Raw genomic sequence first — 22941 nt, forward strand, 5'->3', positions numbered from 1 at the left:
CTTCAATGAAAAAGTCAACACTCCCATAAGCAAAGTCAACTTAAAGCGATCAGTTTGCTGTTTCTGTAAAGATACAGAAAATAAAAACATACATTATCAAAACCAGTGAAATTACATTAATGGCTATGGAAATCACTCTCTCATACAGAGCTGTAGAACTGAATTGAGAAAATAAGCTCAGAGTAAAAACAAGCGTAATTTAATGCACCTGTAAATGATGACAATGGCGCTTCAGATTTGTTGGTTGTCATCTGAGTAAATACAGCATATTTATCACTAGAAGATGTCACCGTTGTAGAAACTGGGGTAATCACACAAGGTGCACTGAAATCAAAAACAAAAAAAAAATCTGTTTAGCAATTAATAATTATTCACAAATACATGCATTTTAAATGATAAGTACTGGCAATTTCATTAGCACAAGAATACAAATGCATACTATGAAAACACAAAACAAACTTGGAAAATAATGAAAAAGTATGAACACGACCTGGATACACTCCAAAAAGAATTATTTATTCACAAATAAAGTAAGTGCTTTCGTACACGATAGTACCTGTACTTCTTCAGACAAGACCATACTGAATGCAAGACCTTATATACACTCTCCCAAAATGTAAATCTAATGAGGTCTATTACATGGTCAATTAAACATTAATTACATTAAATTAAAGACCTAGCCTGGAAAAATATAAGAAAATCATTAGAAAATACATGGAAAAATAAATTTCAAAATACCTCAGAAGTGTACATTAGAAGTATATTGGAAAAGTAGCCACTAACACCTGGTAAAAATGTTTAACAATTATAAGACTGAAAAATGAATACATATTCATAAATTAGATAAGAAATAGATAAAAAAAAAAATAGATAAATGACTGTTAAAAAACTTTCTTATGCGCCATAAGGATGTTAAAACTCATCTATTTGAATATAAATACCTTGTAAAATGGTAACACAGATGGATGCACAAAATGAGCAATTTAAACAATCTAAAACACTAACTATATATATATATATATATATATATATATATATATATATAGTATGTGTGTGTGTGTGTGTGTGTGTGTGTGTTATCAAGGAAAATGAAGGCCTTTATCTTATAAGGCTCCTCAGTTTAAGTATGCAAGCTATGGAGCACATTTCATTAATCCCTGGGTGCCTAAATGCATCACATCTTAGCTGCCACAACAATTCACATTTCTCCAATGAAATATATATAATGTGTGTGTGTGTGTGTGTGTGTGTGTGTGTATATATATATATATATTTTTTGGTCATTGGTTCAGATTGTTTAAATTGTTCATTTTGTGCATCCATCTACGTTACCATTTTTACAAGGTATGTATATTCAAATACATGAATTTTAACATCCTTATAGTACATAAGAAAGTTTTTTAACAGTCATGTTATCTATTTTTTTATCTATTTCTTATCTAATTTATGAATATTTATTCATTTTTCAGTCTTATAAGTGTTACTTAATATTTTTACCAGGTGTTAGTGGCTACTTTTCCAATATACTTCTAATGTACACTTCTGAGGTATTTTTAAATTTATTTTTTAATGTATTTTCTAATGATTTTCTTATATTATCCCAAGCTTGGTCTTTAATTTAATGTAATTAATGTTTAATTGACCATGTGATAGAGCTCATTAGATTTACATTTTGGGAGAGGGTATATATAAGGTCTTGCATTCAATATTGTCTTGTCTGAAGAAGTACAGGTACTATCCTGTACGAACACGCTTACTTTATTTGTGAATAAATAATTATTTTTGGAGTGCATCCAGGTCGTGTTCACACTTTTTTGTTATTTTCCAAGAATACAAATGCATCTTAACCTGTTTCACACTGCATTACCGAGCAGCAAAGCAAACACATATACACCTAAACGTAAATGGTAACGTTCAACTACAGTTCTCTCTCTACTATGCAATCTAAATCCACATGTGACAGCAATGCTGGAGGCAATAGCTGCCACAAACATTTAGTTCAGTCTCTATCAAAAAAGGTACACATTCTTCAGTTTAGTTTTGAGATGTCATCTTTATAAACTAGCAAAAGATCAAGACATCACTACCTCAGGGACATCAGTCGGGTTACTTTGGATATGAATTAATACGTGTGCAAAATATAGTTAGTGTGTAAAAATCAACTATTTTCTTTCCCTGGTAGTCTCAAAACTCCCTACTGGGAAGGAGGGTGGAAAAAGCAAGCTGATCTGATGAAAAGAAACTAGAGAAGCAAGGCCCAAAGTAGATACTTAGGGTATTGGAATTACCTACCTTAAAAAGCAAATCTTACAAGCAATCACTTTTTTCTTCTATCTGTGCTCCAAACAGCTGGACAGAGTTAACCGGAAGCCCAGATACTGCCATTTATTTGCCAAATGCAAGTAATGGATCCAAGGTTCAGGCTTGTAACTGGTGGCAAATAATAAAATTGGGACTATGCCAATTTCTTATTAAGTGCTTATTGCAAAACTTTAGTAGACTTTAGAAGACACCCTTCTGTCAGTGTAAAATGAACCATGTAGCCAAGGCATTAGTTTGTTCGAAACAGACAGTTAACAGAAGTTAAGTTTTAAGCCGAAAAGGGGACCATGTGAGTGTACTTTGATAACAATGTATTAGTAAAATTGAAATTGAGGTGGAAAGAGAGAAACAGTAAAATGAAAACCGTTTATAGTAAAAACAGTTTGTACAGCTTGTTCACCACTCTAGCTGATTTTGGTTACCAGGATGACCATTTTCTATGACAAAAGTGATATTTCAGAACTATGTATACAATTGTATTATTATGCCTAATCACTGGGAAAACAGTGGAATGTCTTCAAACAGAACTTGTTGTTTGTCTTTCGGCTTTTTCCCAGTAAGGGGTCGCCACAGCGGAACTCCGGTCCGCTAATGATTGGCAGTAGATTTTTATGAAATGCTGAGGTGCCAGCCCGACGCCCAACCTTCAATGAAGGCACACCCATTTATGCACACGTCTTTCGAACGCTACCCAACCGCGGGGAGGACATGTAGACTCCGCACAGAAGGCACTCCCAAGCCAAGCCGAGAATCGAATGGGAGAACCTCTTGCTGTGAGGTAACAACAGTACTGCTATACCACCGCGGGTCTTCAGCACAGGTTGAAAAGTCTGAGATGATGAGTGACTTGTCACATTTAAAGCAACTGTGTGTACCACTACAGAATGGTGGATTACTTGGCTGATAGCTTGGTGGTCCCTGCCTCAACAGCACTAGAAGCAACCCTTATGGATGTCTGAAAGTAATGGTAATCAGGGGTGCAATACTCAGATGAAAGCACCCAGAAAGGTAGAACAAAAGATATCAGCCTAAGGCACGTATGTACTTTCTCTACAAGGGGCCCAGATTCCTGCATATTCATGATGAGCTGATCACAGTTCAGACAAGGTCCGAAACAACTGTTTGCACATTAAGGGGAGTGGTCATAAATACTTACAAGGGCCAGATTTAAGACTGTTACATCATTTTGAAATGTGTAAATTGTGTAAATTGTGGCTATGTACATGAATGTATAAATCTGTGCACAGCAAGTTGGTCTCAAGGCAATATATATATATATATATATATATTGCATGGCAAAATGAATGTGGAACAAGTGCTCAGCATTAGCCTTAACTTATTCTTTTAAATAGTAACTTCAGAACAAGAGCAAGCACACCAACACATTAATGCCATCAGTGATATCACTGAATATCATGTAAACACTTGCACATAAAACATCTTTTGAACACATGCATGGGAAAGACATTTTTAAAAAGACATGCTTTTTTGTTGCACAGATACCTGTGATTGTAAGAGACATGTTTCAAATGAACAGCTTATCGTGGTATGTACATGCACTGGAGGTAAGCCAAGCACTATATGCATTACATATTCTGCAAACAGAACACAGCATGTCTTTTTTGTGCTTCTCTCTGTAGGTTTTATCTTTCTTATCCAAGCACTGAATGCTATGCTGACAACTCACCAACTGCAAAAAAAAAATTACTATGCCAGTTACAAACTGAATTAATTTTCATGTAGATGAAATTGTTATTTCAAATATATATATGTATGTATATATATATATATATATATATATATATATATATATATATGGGTCTACTTCACTTCACTGAAAGCTCATTTCACTGAAATTCACTTGACTGAAAGCTCACTTCACTGAAAACTCATTTGACTGAAACTCATTTCACTGAAAGGTACATGCCCTTTTCCCCACTGTAGTGCAATCCTGGAGTTAGTACATAACGTAAGGGGTGTGTGGGGGGCACAGCCTACGCCCCCACCCTATTTTATACATTTTAAACCATATACATGGATACTTACAACTCCAATGAATAACTCTTTTTAGAAGACAATATATACCCACACTATGTGGGGGCTGTGCCCCCCCCTTACTATATATACTAACTCCAGGATTGCACTACAATGAGGAAAAAGGCATGAGTTTCAGTGAAATGAGTTTTCAGTGAAGTGATCTTTCAGTCAAGTGTACTCAGTCAAATGACTTTTAGTAAAGTGAAATAGACCCATATATATATATATATATATATATATATATATATATATATAGTATATATATCTCCTTTAATTGAAAGCTCATTTCACTGAAACTCATTTTGTTGAAAGATCATTTAATTGAAACTCAGCTGCCTGAGCATAATTCACTGAAACCTCACTTCACTGAAAACTCGTTTTGACTGAAACTCCTTTCATAGAAAGGTATATGCCCTGTTCCCCACTGTAGTGCAATCCTGGGGTTAGTATATATAGTAATGGGGGTGTAGGGGGGCTTCGGGAGCTCTTCACCTAGGGCACCATTATACGTAAAGACAGCTCTTGCACATAGGGTTGTAATGTAGCATCATTGCAACTACATACCCGTAACGGTGAATGTCACCCTGTGAAATAAGCCAACATGGTGTTCATATATGTAGTCTATGGGTGCCATACCTCTCAACCTGGAAACACCAAAAATCTGGACAAGGCCCATGAAAAATAGGTACAAATCTGTATGCCGATTAACATAAAATTTGCATGCATAATAATGTAACCCCCCACACACTCGAATGGAATTGTGGGATACCAACTTTCAAATGCAAACTGAAGAATAGACAACAAAAATATGGCACCAGAGTCGCCCTGCAGGCATTCTGTCCCATTACCTGTCTATTTCGCCCATTTACCATAAACACTAATGTGTGCATATTGCTTTACTAATACAATGATTATTTGGATTTTATTTTTACATTTAACAGCCCAATGCGCAAACACCAATACACATTTGCTAAAGAAAGCAACACTGTCTCACAACGAAAATAGACTTGGTATTAAAACTTCTCTGCCCTTGAAACTCATATTCATTGAAACCCACACCACATTCAAAGAAAATGCATTTGGCCAGTGGTGGATAAAGATTACCTTTGGGCTTTTCTCAAATCATTGGCCCCTTGCACACAAAACAAGAAACATACATGCTTTCTTTGATACACCTTCCTGACTAAATTATATTCCTTGTATAATACAGCACAGTTGTTAGACAGAGTGCATTTTACACTGTTTGAACATTTTTCCAATAGGCTGTAGGCAATGAAACAAAATGCAAGAACCAATAATGACGAAACTGCCCAATTCAGAACATTTCCACCATAAAAGTCTACTTCCACAGTATCCACTACACCCACACTATAAATAGAATGACAGTAGTCTAAGCCATAGGCATCTTCCACAGCTTCTCGCACTTATTTTCAATTTCATTTTTTTTGGGGGGGAGGTACAAAAGGCCAAAAACCAGGGACACATTTTAAACATTACTTGTATAATTTTGGAAAGTTGCGTTACCACCATGCATTTCACTGGCAAGTCTTGAACCCAGGACTACAGTCAGAGCAACATACCACTATGCCAAATCAGCAGGAAGACTGAAACTTAAATGGCTATCATTTAGTGAATTCAGTTCTCACTATAGCTCTCAACCTCTCTGCACAAAAAAATCTGGACAAAGCCAATAATGGGGGAATAAAATTCAGTTCTCACTTCTCACAATAGCTCTCAACTCTTAACACAAAAAAACCTGGAGAAAGCCAATAATGGGGGAATACAGCCCCAAAAATAGGGGCAAATTTCAAATACTAATCTTATAAACTTAGAAAAGTGTTAGAATAAAAGGTTTTGTGTTACCATTTATTTTCTGAAGAATCTGAAGTCTGAAATTTAAATGCCTGTCATTATTTAATGAATTCAATCCTACAGTGATTTGCCACAAAAATCCTGAAAACCACAGATTTTATGAGGAACATATCAAAAATATGAGGCACAAATTTACAGGTGGTGGTGGCTACGGACTTTAGGCCCTTTTTACCCTGTAGATCAGTCCTATTATAAATGCCTTTAATCTCCCTTATGTGTACCCTAATATCTGTCGTTCCACATATCCTGCCTGTTGCTCTGTAAACACTTCCTTAGCAACTACTTACTTAATCAGGTGGTAATTTTCCATCTTGTTATGCCCCATATTCTTCCCCTATCTGGGATTGCACTCCCATTCTCCTTTCCCTTTCTCCTCTTCTCAGCACCCTCCGCTTTGCACCTCCCTCCCATCATGTTGCTGACATCGCCCCAATATAATCCATCCCTCACCCAAACTCCTGTTTACTATTTCACTTTATTGTTTCATGTTAATCTTCATCCTCACCCTTGCATAAAAGACCAAATTTTCCCTCTAGTCACCCTGCAAGTTCAGTATTTTTGCATTCAACTTATACCTGTTACTATATAAAACAAGAGTAGGGGTGGGAGAAAGGTAAACAGAGTTGGGAGCAGGTGGAAAGTAAGCAGAACTTGTGGGAAGTTAAAAAGTAACTGCTAGCTTTTGTTGGTCTTACTTCTACAGTATTGTTTTTTGAAACTAGACATCTTGACTTGAATGTTTTCTTTTTCCTGCTATCCTAACCTGACAGAAGAAGCATTGGATGCATGTCTTGCAAGCCTCTGGCTGTACACATGTCTAATTAGACATTAATTTCAAAATGTTCTCACATTGGAAACATTAAAACTCTTGAAAAAAGTCTAGCTATATACAGTTAAGTCAGAGTTTGAACCTAAACAAGCGATCACCTCAGTGTGTCTGCAAATTGCATAAAGAAAACTGACTGTTTATGAATATGCATCTAACAGCTGTTCGGTGTATTTGTCTGTCTTTGAGACCATAGATGTGTTTTTGACAGAATAACACCTTTAAAACTGTATAGTACAACTGGCAAACTTCAATGCTTGCACATAGAAAATTATATAGATATGTGTTCTGGTTTGCACTAAACACAGAATACCTCTTACTTCTTTAGTCCATTTGCACTGACATGCCTGGCACGTAAAATACATTACATGCTGTTTCTTTACACTTCACAGTTCCCAAATGTGTCTCATGTACTCTTGCCACATTGCTTTTCTTAGATGATTAGACAAACTATATATGCATCAAAGTTTTCCTGTTTAAACAAAAATATGACTTAGTGTTGCAGTATTTTCTTTACAAAAAAAAACTTTTGGTATGGTAAACCTTTTCCTCTCACATTTGGAAGCATCATCATCTGTGAAACCCACTAAGTACCCTTTTAAAAAGTTTTAGCTTCTCTTTGGTTTTAGACAACTGTAAAATTACCCAGTTTACTTCCACTTGGTGCTGCGGTAGCGTTGTCGCCTCACAGTAAGATGTTGTCCTGTTCGATTCTCAGCTAGAGCGTCTTCTGTGTGGAGACATGCGTGAATGGGCATACCTTCATTGAAGGTTGTGCTTCAGGGCTGGCAACTCGGCACGTAAAAATCTACTGCCAATCATTAGCGGTCCGGAGTACTGCTGTGGTGACCCCTAACCGGCAAAAGCCGAAAGACACAAAAATTTCCACTTCTTCCCCCAAACAAATACTCTTTTTCATCTGGTAATCTGGTGATATGAATAACTCAGCATGTCTGCTCTGCTATATGCAGGTCCTTGCCTACTGTATACTTAAACAAATCATATTCTGCAATCTTGGCAACATTCTTTGCAGGTTCAGCAGTAGTTTATCCTAATACTTCATAATGCAATGGCTTATGGTCTGTTAGTGTGTACACAGTTTGCCCATAAACATGTTCACAGAGCTATTCACTTCCATACAATATAACAAAAGAGTTATCTATCTCAGTCACACACCCACCTCGTTCCTTACTTGAGTGTCCGCTGAGGATTCTTTCTAATTCATTCTCGTTCATTCCGTTGAGGATTCCCCGAACAGTGCTGCCGATAATCCATTCTTGTCTCGTTCCATGCCGATAATCCATTCTCGTCTCCCGTTCGCATCAACCGGCCAGACGGAAATGATGTGAGCTCCTTGAGCTCAATTCTGACTGACTGGTAGCCCTGATGGAGCTGACGTCATTGCGCACATGACGACGTCAGCTCCGACAGTGCAAAAAATAAAAAAACAACAGGAAAAAAATCGGAAATGAAGGGGTGCCACTCGGGAATCGTGGCACCCCTTCATTTGGACCCCAAAACTCGGTAAAAAATGAGTAATTCGGGATGGTTGGGAGGTATGATGGGTACTACTAGTAAAACTCTGCAGCATGAACTAAAAGGTTGCTTAAGATGGGTGGCAATGACAGGGTGTTATTCAGACTGGAAGTGTCCAGGGAGCTCCCCCCACTTGACACTCCAAAAAGCTAACATCAGCCTTGTTCATCAGCATCTTCAGACTCTCACTTAGCTGCTGTCTAGTTTAACTTTTACCCTCTTACACTACAACTGAACATTCCACAAGTGTTTAAAATGTTATTCACCCTAAAACTTATTTCCTGCAGTATTATTCAGTAACTCTATCAAAGCAGTTACTACTATAATGCAGTTTTATTTTAACAATGTATATTTACCAATTTCTGTATGATGTGTGTCATTACTATGTAATTTGCCACTTTTTCCGTTAATTTTTAACTTCTGTCAAATGTTGTATGCTTTGGTGAGTTTTTCTCCTTCAGATTTCTCTGAAAATGGGGCACTTCCCAGTCAGACTATCCTACTCAACAAACAGAAATAAATAACTATATTACTCGCATTTTAAAGTAGCTTTGTAATTCTTTATGTAGGTTGTGTACTTGATCATCTAATTTATTCTTTACTTTTCTTTTTTGGAGGATTTTCTTCCCAGGCCTCTGCTGAAAAGATGTAGGTTTCTTGCCCACGAAGGCCATCTCAAAAATAAATAAATTGGTGTGTGTCAAAACTAAACAAAAATCAGTGCATCTAGGAATTCAACTGGACTAAGTTATCAAATGTGGAATCCAAGATGCCAACCCTTACGCACATACTGCTCTGTTAGACCAGCTTACTTCCAATCTACAAAAGACTCTAGTACATTAGTCTGCTTAACATGAGGATAAACTTTTACCAATAACATGAGGATAAACTTTTATCAATTTCTGCAAATACCTTTATGAAATTAAGTAGCACTCCTACAGTAGACTGGACAAGAGTATACGAGGTCAAAAATCAAGGGATGAGGCACCTGCTATATTTTTAACTAGACTTATCAGTACCATAAAACCATGTTTTTAGGAATATCAGATACTGATAAATTTTAACATTTATGTCCAAATCTGGGCTTCTTCAAGATGGCTGCACACTGACCTACAGCTTAATTTCAGGTCTCCTTGTGTGATAAAAAGAAATTGAAAGATAAGGGTCAGTCATTCTATCTATTTTAGTAAACTTCAGCTACTGGTTAGTAAAGTACACAGTCTGGATGCCAGCAAAGAAGAAAATTAGAAAAGGTAAAGTGAAAAAGCTGACTGAAAATCATCCCACAGCTGTTCAGCAAACAACAGTTCAAGGTCCAGCTTTAGTCCAAGAGATGTCTTCCAGTAACTTAGAGGTAAAATAAGTCAAATGTGCTCAGAGCTGATTAAAATAAATAAAACATTGAAGGAGTATATCAACTCAAATAAAAGGCTGGAAAAATGGAAGAAGAAGATAGTCAGATGAACTGATAAAACTACAAAAATCAGAGGTTGAAATTAAGAAAAGGCTGGCTGGGTATGAAAAGAGATGTTTAAAAAAAATGGTAGATTTGGAGTTCAGAGCATGCAGACAAAGCCTGAGATTTTCTGCTGCACCAGAGAAACTAGAAAAAAACAGATTATATTAATAAATGCAAGAAAGTAACTGCAGCAGGATGTTTTAATTCAAAGGGCAGCATTGTGAGTATGCTCCAAACCTGGCCAAGAGAAAGCAGCCAAGACCTGTACTAGTAAACATGCAATCATACCAGAAGAGAGAGTTAATCCTGACAAAACTGTGGCGGAAGGGAAAAATATTAACAATTGTAGAAAACAGTGCATTTGTAAAAATGATTATTCATTGTACATAAGGCAGAAAAGAAACAAATTTCTCCCAGCAATCAGGGAATGTAGACTGGCAGGCACGAGATTAAAGCTGTTACCCAGCTGTTTCAGAACATTTTTTTCCAGAGGATCAAAGTCACTTTGTTGATGCAGCACAGACTAAGGTAGAAACACAAAAGCTTGTCCAACAACAAATGAGCCATCAAACAGAAGGGAACTCTGCTTCTCATTATTTTGATGGTAAAGCTCATTGACAAACTTCACCAGTGAAACCTTTTCCAATGTTCTAATCTCTAAAGGAAAATGCTTGAAAGATGGAAAAAAAAAAAAGGAGTTGACTACAAGAATCAGGGGTACCTTGGACTTGAACTACAGTTTGCGTTTGGGAGATGGAGATGAAAAGGTACAACAACAGCAACACTGAAATTAGTGAATAAATGTGAGACTATAAAGCATTAATCACATTTGCGAAATATAGCTTTACAAGAAAAAGTGCCCGAGAAAGATTTGATTTTTGGTGACTTTATAAAACTTGTTGGGGGACTGCCAGGCATACCCACTTCATGTCATTAATGTTTGGAAGAATACAGGAGGGAGGGAGCAAAATGGAAAATGTAAGAAAACCAATTTTTGTTCTTAAGAGTATTTGTATAAAACATTTCTCGATATGAATTACATGTTATATACTAAATCATTTCAGTGACTATTGTATGTAATAAAGATACTAAAATGGTATCTTTTTTTCCTTTTTTAGTTTTAATGCAAAACAAACAGGGACCACGCCAAGCTAGTGAAACTAAAAACGCAAAATATCCAACAGTTGAGGCTGAACACGATTCCAGTTAACCTGTTTATTGAAAGAATAAAGCGCTTTTCGTTGTCGTGAAAATGGCAACTTCATCAGATTCAAACAAATAGATTAATTACAAGTTTAAATAGGTAGAAACTCATATCACATGACTACCATCAGCTGACATGCTATACCATCAAAAAAGCAATGAAAACTGATATCTCTGTAACTTCATTGAACAACTAACAAAAAATCATAAAACATAACATACAATCTTTTCTCCAGCTAGACACTCCAATAAAAATAGTCCGCTCTATGTATACACGAACAGTAAATTCTTACATACAACGTAAAATAAAATAATAAAAACGTGCAACCAGTAGGTGCACTATGTTCATATTAACTAATTACTCAAAGTGAATTAAAGTACATTAAAATACATAATATCAATTTGTCGACGTCAATTTGGGACAAATGTACCTATCAGGAGGGTTAAACTTAACTATCTGAAGATGTACACAGTTATGAATGTTTTAACTTAATAGGTTATGGGAGTGTTTGTTTTTTTTGTTTGAGGGCTTTCATTAAAACAAAAAGTCTTGTAAAATACGACATAGGTTCAAATGTAGATGACAAGAAAAAAACTGTATAAAGGATCAACCTGCCAAACATTACTGCGTACATGTAGCACAAAAGCTGGAAAAAGACATTTAAAAAAGCTGTCATATATAATATGTGGGGATAACTTATAATGGTTACATTAAACATACTGAATGGCCTCAAAGGTATAGACAAAAAGTAAGAGCATTGAATTATATTAAGAAATGCAGAGTGCAAATAGCAATGCCACAGGAGGTTTGAAAAGAAGCGAACATGTGAATCTGATAAAGAAAAGACTTCAGTATTGATATTCAGCAGAAGATCGTTGCAAAGGAAAAGGGGAGTACTTATATTAATTGCTAGACTACTTTAAATAGTGATAGAAGAAAAAAGGATAGTAATGTTTGAGTGGTGGTAGTAGTAACAGGCTACATGAAAACAATAAGGATTGCACTGGCATGTATTTATATTCCAATCTAAAACTGCTGTTATGGGGTTTAAGAAAATGTTGGGGAAAATCATTAGCTTTCAGCAGGGAATATTACTTAGAGTTGAGGACTGGAACTCAATTTGCAACAGTGAGGATGTATCTGAAGGACCTAGAAAGGAAAATATAACAAAAGAATAGATTTCTGAAGAAACTTATGAAAATATTTTGTATGGAAGATGTGAATTCAATACTAGGAACTCGAACAGAATTGGAATTCTCGAGTCCGATGTTTCCAGAAAACCACAGGTCACATCGGAGTAGGAGTTAAAAGATGGGTTTGGGATGGTGGCAGGCTCATGGGTCCAATGAGAGATGGAGATGATAAAATACCAACTGAATCTGGGCCCAGAGGAACTTCCTCATCATCTTGTCCACATCTGCTTCAGTTAGGCTCCTAGATGACCTAAGGGGCAAAGAGGTTGAGGATGGCCTGGAAACTCTGAGAGGTCTCTTGTAAGAAAGGAAGGGACCTAGAAGCTATCAGCTTTGAAGTGAATCAAGAGGAGAAATGGAGTGGTGATTTGGATTTGGCCCTTATCAGATCAGAGAACTTGGGAGATCTTTTTGGGCAGACCCAAACCCGAAAACAGAAGAAGAAGAATGATCGCTTCCTAGACTCTTTGCCTTTAGTTGACGGATCCCCCATAGTCTTCTCAGGTTTTTTAGAAGAAAGGGGAGCTTCAGATGAAGATGATGAAGTCAAAAGTAGCAATTCTTTCAGCACCAGCTTGGTACAGTGCTTAACCAGCAACTGATGGTTAAGCCCTGCAGAGATTTCACATTCCACCTCAAGGAGGGATGATCTCAGACAATAAACACACTCCTGGTAGGCATGTGTATCTGGGGTTTTATACCCACAGGAGGTACATTTTTTGAAGCCTGTAGGCTTGTTGGTCATATGGGAAAAAATAAGAGTAAGTATTGCCCCAATGGAAGCAACTCTGGAAGGTGCTTCTACAGCATAACAGCAACACTATATACCATGTTGGCTCACTTGGCTAACCACCTGGGCTAATTCAAAATGTTTTGCTTTCAGACAGGAGAAAGCAACAACCCCACCGCAACCACTACTTTTGTCTTTTAGGTCCCTAAAGAGCTCGGTGTGGTATATAATTATATTTCTAAAGGTCAAAGATGCTGCTGTACAGATGTTCTTCCCAAAGCAGTTTAAGATCCCACTCTCCAGTCACCGGTAAGTACATTAGAGAACGGAACTATTTTAGACCTTTTCTCAGGATTCAGTGATGCCACCATTAGATCTACTGTGGATTTTTTTTTTCTTGAGCTGTGGAATTTGTGTACAACTATTTGTAAGACGCAGACTCTGTAAAGCCAGGACAGCTTCCTGGAAGCAAAAAGCTAAGAGTCAAATTTCAGTGATGCAGTTACAAAAGTATTCTGCATGGCCTCTAAAACAGGAAGTGTGGGAATAGGCTTCACAGTGACTAATCCCAGAAGGTTCCTGTAATGATTCTGGGCATCTGAAACCTCTTCTGCCTCCCCCCCCCCCCTCATTTAATCATCCTACATCCTGCATAAGGTATTACCAAAGGAGTCATTCTCATGTGGATATGCAAAGGACAAGGTTATCATCAGTGTCACAGCTTAGTGGGAGAACACATCGTGCAGGTGTAAGCCAGGTTTTCTTCCTCTGAATTTGAGGATTCTCTCTCCCTGGAAGAGGACTTTTCCCTCTTCTGCCTTTAAGGTACAGTTCTTAATGCTGAAGGTTCAAGCTGGTTTTGGCTGCAGGCTTTCCATAAATGCCATACAAAGTCTTCTGTCAGGCTGTACAACTCCTAGGTAGGGGCCTGGGGTTAGGGAAGAGGAACAACAGAGCTTCACCAGCAAGGAGTCTGAAGAGGTGGATGTCTGAGACTTGGAAACCTCAGTCTTCAATTTCAAGGGGTGGACATGTTGGAGCCCTGGGGACACAGACAGTCACTCCAGACCTCCACCTTATATCCACAGACATCTTCATAAAAAATCTCCAACATTAACAAAAAAAAAACCAGGTGACAAACTTTGGTAATAACAAGTGAGGAATTTGGGCAAACTAACCTTTGACTTGGAAAAATGCACTAGGTTCTGCAGGCATGCTAGTCTCCAAAGAGGCATCGCCACAGGCCTCAGACAAAACAGATGATGGGGTTGGTGGCTATAAAGTGCCTCACTGGACCAAATGTACTTGAGGTTAGGGAGATTCCCATGGGCTGAAGCAACAATGTGTTTCCCATCGATCCTTCTCTGTGGAACACTTCTCCACATATTTCGTCTTCTTGAGAGAGACATCTAAGACTTGCTGATAAGTGCCCGATTCCCTAGTGGCTTACCAAGAGAAGGCCACAAGCATTTTGCAGTCTAATTAGCTGTGGAGAGCTCTTTCCATTTGTCTTAGGGTTTTTTGTTAAAAGCAGTATAGAAAGCAGTGTTGTGACTGGGGTACAAACAATACACAAATTCAGAATGGAAGTATTTGTGAGTTGTGTATCTGCCATAAGAACACCAGTTACAATCATTTTTTGTGGTAGGCATACCCTAACCACAAGCTAGGTGACCAGCCCTGACCTATAACCAAACAGGATCCAATTGCAACAAATAGGGAAAAAAAAGTCAGTGGAGTACTATGTCAGCTCTACAGTAAAGGCAGGATTTCTGGAGTGGGCATGATGCTGTACTCAAATTATGTAAACCTCACTGTGCCAAGAAAGAAGAAAAGTAAATACAAATGGACATCTCTCCTAATAGTTATAATGCACTTTCATATTGATGCAGATGTCTGTCAAGAAGGGAGGGTGGAGTGCTAAACTCTGAAAATCAAGCCAGGTATCAGCTTTCTGCATTAGATGTCCCAAGGGTTATGGCTCCTGCAGCAGTTATCCATATGATAAACATCTAAGTCATCTATTACTCCATAAAGCAGCACTAATCACAGGACTGTGGCCAGAACCAATTTCTGCCTAGTCTTAGGAATGAAACTGTTTTGAAATGTTACAATAAACCAAGCATCTTTGTAATATTAGAGAACATAGCAATGACTTGAACAGAAGCATCCAGCTACTGGTTTATGCAGAAGCTCATATATGCTACTGTCCTTAGCACATTTATTTCCTCTAAAACTGTAACACCTTCATATTAGCAGTGCTTAGTATCAGCTTGACAGATATACACAAGGTTTTGAGGACTTCAAATCAATTTTGCAGTTACTTTTCAATATTTTAAACAGCAGCATCACAGGATCTTAAGTGGGGAAAACCATCTGTCTTCATCTTTGGTTCACCCAGCATCAATGAAGCATTGGGCCACAAGTTGACTCCATTGTGTCAGCTGCTGCTTCTTTAACTTCCTTCCAAATGATATTCAGGTGACAGAGGTCTCTTGTTACTATTCCTTTACAGTTTTACCAAGGTCTGCCTGGTCTTTTCTTGTATCCAGCTAATTCCCAGTTGAGAGATTCTATAGGAATCCTGCTAGTGTTCATGCAGTTAACATGACCAAACCAACGTAGTCTTTCCATAATGATATTTTCAAGTTTCTGTTGCTGCGTTCTCTGTCTAACACACTCATTTTCCACTTTGTCCTTCCACGATATTCCCAAAATGCATCTTTACCATTTATGATGAGCAGCCTCAAGTTTTCTCATGGGTGATGCTGTGATTGGCCGTAGCTCAGCATCATATAGGTTCATAGGCAAGTACTGGGCTATCTGCCCGAAGGCATATATTAGCCCAACCACGTTGTGCGGTATTCACCGCCCCTTTGGTTAGTTCCCTAGGCCCTTGATCTAGCAGCTAGTACCCTTGGCCCCTATCTAGTAGAGCTGTTGGTATGATCCCTGGTGAGAACTTTCTGTTACCCATCCACTCGTCAAGGTTCCTCTTGAAGAGTGATAGTAAGGGGCTCTGTCTTATGTAGATGGGGACCTTGTTCCACAGCAAAGGAAGTCTTTGCGAAGGGAATCTATCCCTCCAGCATGTTCTATTCATTGTTGTGCTGAGGTTTATATCCCTAGAGCACGTAGCTCGAGTGGATTTGGTTTTGCTAAGATGGAGCATGTTCAACAGTTCTGGGTTGGACATGGCTCTGTATGTTAGACAGAGATTGCCTCTGAGAAGGCGGTATGCTACACAGAAAAGCCTTAGTTTTTTCAATTGTGCTGCATAGGGCAACTGTTTGAGGCCAGTAATCCTCTTAGTGAGGTACGTCTGTGGTCTCTCCAGCTGCTGGAGATGCCTTGCCAGGTACATGCCAATTGGTGCATCGTACTCAATAATGGGTCAGATGAGGGAGGAGTAGAGGGGCACCATTACATCCTTAGATCTTGATGCAAACCCTTTCGTGATCAGATGGGTCACATAGAAGGATTTTCTAACCACCTTGGCAACAAGGTTATCAAAGGATATCAAAGGACTATCTACTTGGGTCCCTAGATCCCTTATTACTACTTCAGATTTCAGGGGGTTACCTCCTATGTGGTAGTCTGCGGGTACTCTGTTTTTTCCAAAGGGGATTACTACGCATTTTTTAGCATTTAGCTTGAGACCATGGCTTTGACACCATGCATCAGTCTCATTAAGGCCCTTCTGGAGGATATCCATGTCGGCCAGAGACTCTATTATAGCACCCAGTTTGCAGTCGTCCACGAACTTGGTCAGCCACAGCCCTTCAGTGTTTGCCTATACTTCAGAGAAGTATATGCCAAATAGGAGGGGCCCCAGGACAGAGCCCTGAGGCACACCGCTCGTTACTGGTCTGGATTCGGACATAGATCCCGCTACTCTTACTTTGTGGGATCTGTCTGAGAGCCAGTTTGCAATCCATCTTGTGACATAAGGGTTTATGCCCAGGTTGGTGAGTTTATCAATACCGAATGGGGGATGGTGTGAAATGCTTTAGCAAGGTCAAGGTAAGCCGTGTGTACCTCCTTTCCCTTATCTATAGCCTGAGCAACTGTCTCAAAGTCCACCAGGTTCAGGAGGCATGATCTGCCCTTGACGAAGCCGAACTGTGTGGGGTCAAGTGTTTGGAGGTTCCCAATCTCTCCATTTATGAGTTCCACAATGATTCGCTCCATTGCCTTACAGATCAGACTGGTCAGGCTTATTGGTCGGTAGTTCCCAAGGTCGGTTGTGGGCCCACCCTTGTGCAGCGGAACCACCGTTGCTGTGTGCCATTCTATGGGCACATACCCTGTTGAAAGGCTGAGACTGAACAAGGTATTCATATGCGGGGTTAATTCATTTTGGAGCTCGCGTATGACACAGCCCGTGACACCATCTGGTCCCATGGAGGCAGTGTTTTTAGCTTTAGATAGAGCCTTATTAACCAACGTATCAGTAATAATTGGAGTTACACAATCCCCTGGAATAGTAATAGGCCCTGTAGGTGGTGGTGGGGGGGGGGGGAATTTGCACTGAAACTGTCGGCCAAGATGTTGGCAATGTCAGTGGGGTCCGTGTATTTTGTTCCATTTTGTACTAGCTCAGAACAGACCTGAGCGTTGCCAATTAGGTTTCTGATGTAACCATAGAAGGCCTTATGGTTATCCTTGGCAACTTTCTTTTTGAAATTGGCTTTAGTTGACTTGATGAGGGGCCTCAATTTCTTACTAAAGCTGATCAGGGAAGATGTTTCTACTTGAGATTTGGCCTTTTTTTGTATAAGTCTCCTCCTTTTATTGTATAGTTTGCTTATGGCCGGGGTCCACCAGACTGGTTTCTTCTTGCTTGAGGAAGGAGTCTTGGTTTTATTTGGGATAGTACCGTCCATGCAATCCTGAAGATGTATATAAAGTGCCTTGGTGTAGGATTCTGCATCCTGGATATCATTATCCTTCTGCAAGGGAATAGTGAAGCTTTCCACTTCTGACGCAAGTAGTTTGAAGTTTGCTTTGGAAAGGTTTTTTTACAATGGTTTCTTTGACTGGGGGAGGTGGAGGGGTGAGGATGTCTAGAGTATAAGAGAGTAGACAGCACCAGTGCTTTGTGGACAGTGCAATGGTTTTTGATTTCCAGATTTTGGACATTCTAGCGAATGTTGCACTTGCCTTTCCAAGTCTAACCAGAACTTCCTTCTCGCAGCTACCTGTATGAGAGATGAAACTGCCCAGGTAGCAGAAGTTCTCTGTTATGTCTAATATTGATCCCGGCAGCCGTTATGTCTTGGTTGTCATTCCATGCTTTCCTTACCAACACTTTGCATTTGTCAGGATTCATTTTGAGGCCTACTTTCCCACCCTGCTTCTCCACTGATGTGGTCACTGTCTGCATTTCACTCCATGTTATATCAATAAGAGCTATGTCATGAGCAAAGTCCAAGTCAAGTAGCTTGTTGTCATCAATCCATTCCAGTTCCACTGAGTTTCCATGTAATGCTTTCCGCATGACCCAATCAATAACTATTGCGAATAATAAGGGAGACAGTATACATCGCTGTTATACACCAGTGACCACTGCAAACCAGTCACTCTACTCGTATTCCCCCGAACTGTACACTTGCTGTCTTGATGCAGACTATTAAAGAGTGTAATGAATTTTGGAGGAATCCCATATTCTGTCAAGATGTGCCATAGTGATAGTCTATGTACACAGTCAAAGGCTGGTCAGTGCAGGATTGAACTGATCTAAATCTAGCCTGTTCCTGTCTGTGTCTGTCATCAACTGCTCCTTTCAGTCTATTCAATAATACACTACTCAAAACTTTGCCTGGGACTGACGACGATGTGCTCCATGCCAATTCGTGCAATCTCTAATATCTCCCTTTTTTGGTAAAGGGATGATGATGCCATTTTCCAACTCATTTGGTACCTTTTCTGGAGTCCATATGTTGTTCAAAAGATATGTGAAATATTCCACTGAAGACACAGCATACTTTAGCAACTCTGATTGTATCTGGTCTGTTCCAGGAGCTTTTCCATTCTTTAGTTTGGCTATCGCTTCCTTTACTTCAATCTCACTAAAGTCTGCCAAGTTCACATCCAGAATCATTGTTGACACTTTGCCATCATTGCCAAAGTCATGCAGATCATCTGGTATGGGGCAGTTTAACATAGATTCAAAATGTTCTTGTCATCTCTTTAATTGCTCCTCTTCTGTTTTTGCAGTTTTTCCATTTGCTAATCTAATACATGGCCTGTGTTTATTCTCATCCCTAAGTTCTTTGGCAACACGATATAGTGGCCTGGAATTTCCAATCGCTGCTGCTGTTTCTGCCTCTGCTGCCAGTTTCTCAACCCATAACCTTTTGTCATTTTTCCACATCTTTTTGACCAGTTTATCTTCCTGTTCATATTCTTCAAAATGTCTAATGACTGGTTAGTTTGGTATGCCTGCTCTCGTCTTCTTTTGCAATCATGTCGTGAATCAATGGCTTTCCAAGTTTCAACTGTTATCCAAGCTTTTCTTTTGCCTCTCTTATACCCAATTGTTGCTTCTGCACTCTTTGATAATTGTCTTGAACCGTTCCCATTGCTGTCCAATGTCATCATCTACACACTGTAGGGTAGAGAATCGGTTTTAGACCTTGATTTTATATCTGGTTTGCACGTTGGGTGACATCACCATGTTGGTGTTAAATCGAGGAGATACTGGCTTTTTCTTTTGGTTCTTGAGTTTCGCTTTCATTGATACAACCACAAGGTATAGACAACATGTGACATCAGCTCTCTGTTGTACAGATGTATACATACTTTTCCCCCACATTTATCAGTAATCTTCCATTCTTTATCAAAAGAGTAGGACTGCAAGTAAGTAAATGTTTAGCAACAGTAGGATTAACTAAAGCTACAACTGCTTGGTCAGGTTTGGGAATAATGTATAACAACTTTAAATAAACTGAGGAACTTTATACATCCTATCTGCCCTCTTTAGGAGCAGGTGTCTGACTATCAGGATATTCCAGGCAGTAACACACATCCTCTAAAGCTTACAGAACTGGAGGATTGCGTTCCGGAAATTTCTTCTGCAACAGCTCATAGCATTTTCTGAGGAACTGAGAAATCTCACCGTTCTCCCACTGAAAATACACGCAGATTCCAGAAACAGTCTCAGAGAAAGGGAACCCCCACAGAGATTCAGAAACTGAGCTCTCCTCTGAGTCTGAACCAGAAATCTGAGGAGAAAACTCTGCATCTGTCTTTACAGCTTCCTGTCCAGATTCAGAATCTTCAATCTTTTCAGGAAAAAAGGTATCCCTTTTCTTTTACAAGAAACTAATTTATAAAAAGGATCACTAGCCTGAATTAAACCCTAATGCAGGCCCAGTAAACTACTCCTACCTAAGGAAATCTGAGTAGGAATAGATTCATGTTTAGTTTTCTGTTTCTTTCTGACAGGAAAAAGTTAATAGCAGCAGCAGCACTTTCTTCAGGGATAGGCTTAATAGTCTTGAAAAACAGGAAAGTCTTCCCTGTTCCCTCTCCCAGAACTGACAAAAGTAGCTTTTCCTTGTCCACTGATGGGACCCACCCATATACAATACACCATCCATTTCAAGCATGACAAAATTATTCTAAGTATTATATTAGTAAGCTATTAATAGGGCAAACTTCAGCCATTTTACTCCTGGAACAAGTTAATGAACGGTCTGCTTCTGCAGACAGGTAAAATCCTTCCATGACTGTTTTGCACTACGCAAAACATGCTTCGATATCCAAGGTGTCTGTGTGTGTGTGCATACATCTTTGAATCAAAATACGAAACCAAACGCAGAAACCACAAAACCAAGCCGTGAACGACTCAAGGCAGTCAAAAAAGGTTTATTTAAGTGCTTTTCGTCAGCTTGATAAGCTGACTTCTTCAGAAAACAAAACAAAGACCACTGGCAGCTTGATCCTTATAAAGGCAGAACACTCATTTACATCATCAAGCAATAATTCAATTAATATAATTAACATAAAATGAAATAAATTTTGAAAAAAGACTATTTAAAAGGACAGTAATCGTTAGTGGTAGCAAACTACACATCCTTATAAATATACCTACAACACAAGTACATAAATCAACCTGTTGTTATGAAAATTAATCTTGTGAAGTGTGTTACATGTTGCAACCATTAAGTAAACAACAATACTATTTAATTTTCAACAGCTTTTGAACCCTAGTTGTGTTTTACTGTTGATTCAAGGTTCTAAACCTACATATGTCGTTGTGTATAAGGTGAAAGCATCAAAGACCCCAAAAGTTGTTATGAGTTTCAAAAAACGTTAAAAAAATGTTAAAAAAATGTTAAAAAATAGAACTCGATTTATAAAACCAATTTAGAAAAAGAAGTTTGTATAAAATTTGCAATTAATGTCTTTGTTTTTATATAATTATAGAACAATAAGTAAATATACTACTATATTTGATGGTGCTAAAAATTAATTGGTGCTAAAAATTTATATTTTCACAGCAAGTTTTTAGAAACATAAAAAACAAAAAAACAATTGTGTGTATATGATGGTACTACAAAAGGTATATAAAGTAAATAAAATGTATGTAAATCGCACATAACACATACTTGATAAAATTATTGATAATATTTTTAAATAATTTAAGTTGTTTATAATAAGTTAGGCGTACCTAATGTCATAAATGTCGTGGTCAATAGTTTTAATGAGTTCATAGTAACGTTTATTAAAACGAGCTAATCCACGAAATTAATCATAACAGACATAGAAAACATGACAAACATGAAAAACACCAAATATCATGAAAGTAAATGCCATAAAAAATATATATATGTATGTATATAAATGCCATAAAGGAGATGTATCTAATAACAATACCTTCATCTTTTCAAACTGTTTAATTTTAATAGGCTTCCTATTGAACAAGTCTCATTCAGTCCTGGGAAGCTATATGCATTTAGTTTTATCTGCCATTTCAGTTCCAATTCTTCCAGTTTCAGATTTCTGGGACCCCCCCTCGGGTCGGTTTTTACATGGTCAATTACCATGAACCTGAAACTGTGATTTGGATGACCTGCCGTGTGTTTAGCAAGTGCGTTCTCTAATTTCCCCTTTTTAATGGCATACAGATGTTCGTACATCCTTTCACGTAGTCTTCTTTCAGTCTTACCAACGTAAAATGCTAAACAGGATGTGCACTTAGCTAAATAAGTAGTGTGGTTAGTGTTGCAATCGAATTTATTCCTTAACCTGAATTTTTGTTTGTTCAGGATAAAAGAGTTACCCTCCTGGACATGTTTACAATAATTACAATTGTGACATTTATACATTCCAGGGCATCTCACTGTAAGTGTGTCATGTTTTTCTAACAGGTTTTTGATGTTAAGCCCTTTCCTGTAAACTATCATAGGGTGGTCACCTAGTTTTTCAAATAGATCAGGTTGTATTTTAAACAAGTCCCAGTTTTTCTTCAATATAGATGAACACAAGGTGCTTGTTGTACTAAAGGTAGTAATGGATTTAACAGTACATAGCTCGTTATTAAATCGGCCACTGATTAGTGCATTACTCCCTTCTTGGTCACATAGGTTCTTGTCAACCAAGTTGGCACTATTGTCATCAATCAAATTTTTAGTGTTAATATTCAGGAGAGGTATATACACCTTATTGTGTCTTTTGTCCATTACCTCCTGGACTGTTGGGTCAAGAAAAGTTACCGGGTAGCCTCTATGTATAAACATTTCCCGTATGTGAGCA

General features: G+C 38.3%; 1 protein-coding gene across 1 annotated transcript in view; it reads right to left on the reverse strand.

Moving 5' to 3' along the window:
• Positions 1-22941, reverse strand: part of SYNRG (synergin gamma) — a gene marked incomplete in the record, with an annotated part of 2786306 nt that overhangs the window by 1291202 nt on the left and 1472163 nt on the right. Inside the window, 5 exon segments of the mRNA XM_044054902.1 lie at positions 209-324; positions 18381-18693; positions 19012-19323; positions 19423-19576; positions 22530-22941. The exon segment at positions 22530-22941 is cut by the window's right edge and continues 442 nt beyond it. Of these exon segments, the coding sequence (XP_043910837.1) occupies positions 209-324; positions 18381-18693; positions 19012-19323; positions 19423-19576; positions 22530-22941 (1307 nt within the window).

The sequence above is a fragment of the Protopterus annectens genome, chromosome 13.part0, assembly GCF_019279795.1.
Source record: "Protopterus annectens isolate FY-2018-M chromosome 13.part0, PAN1.0, whole genome shotgun sequence".
Lineage (NCBI taxonomy): Eukaryota > Metazoa > Chordata > Ceratodontiformes > Protopteridae > Protopterus > Protopterus annectens.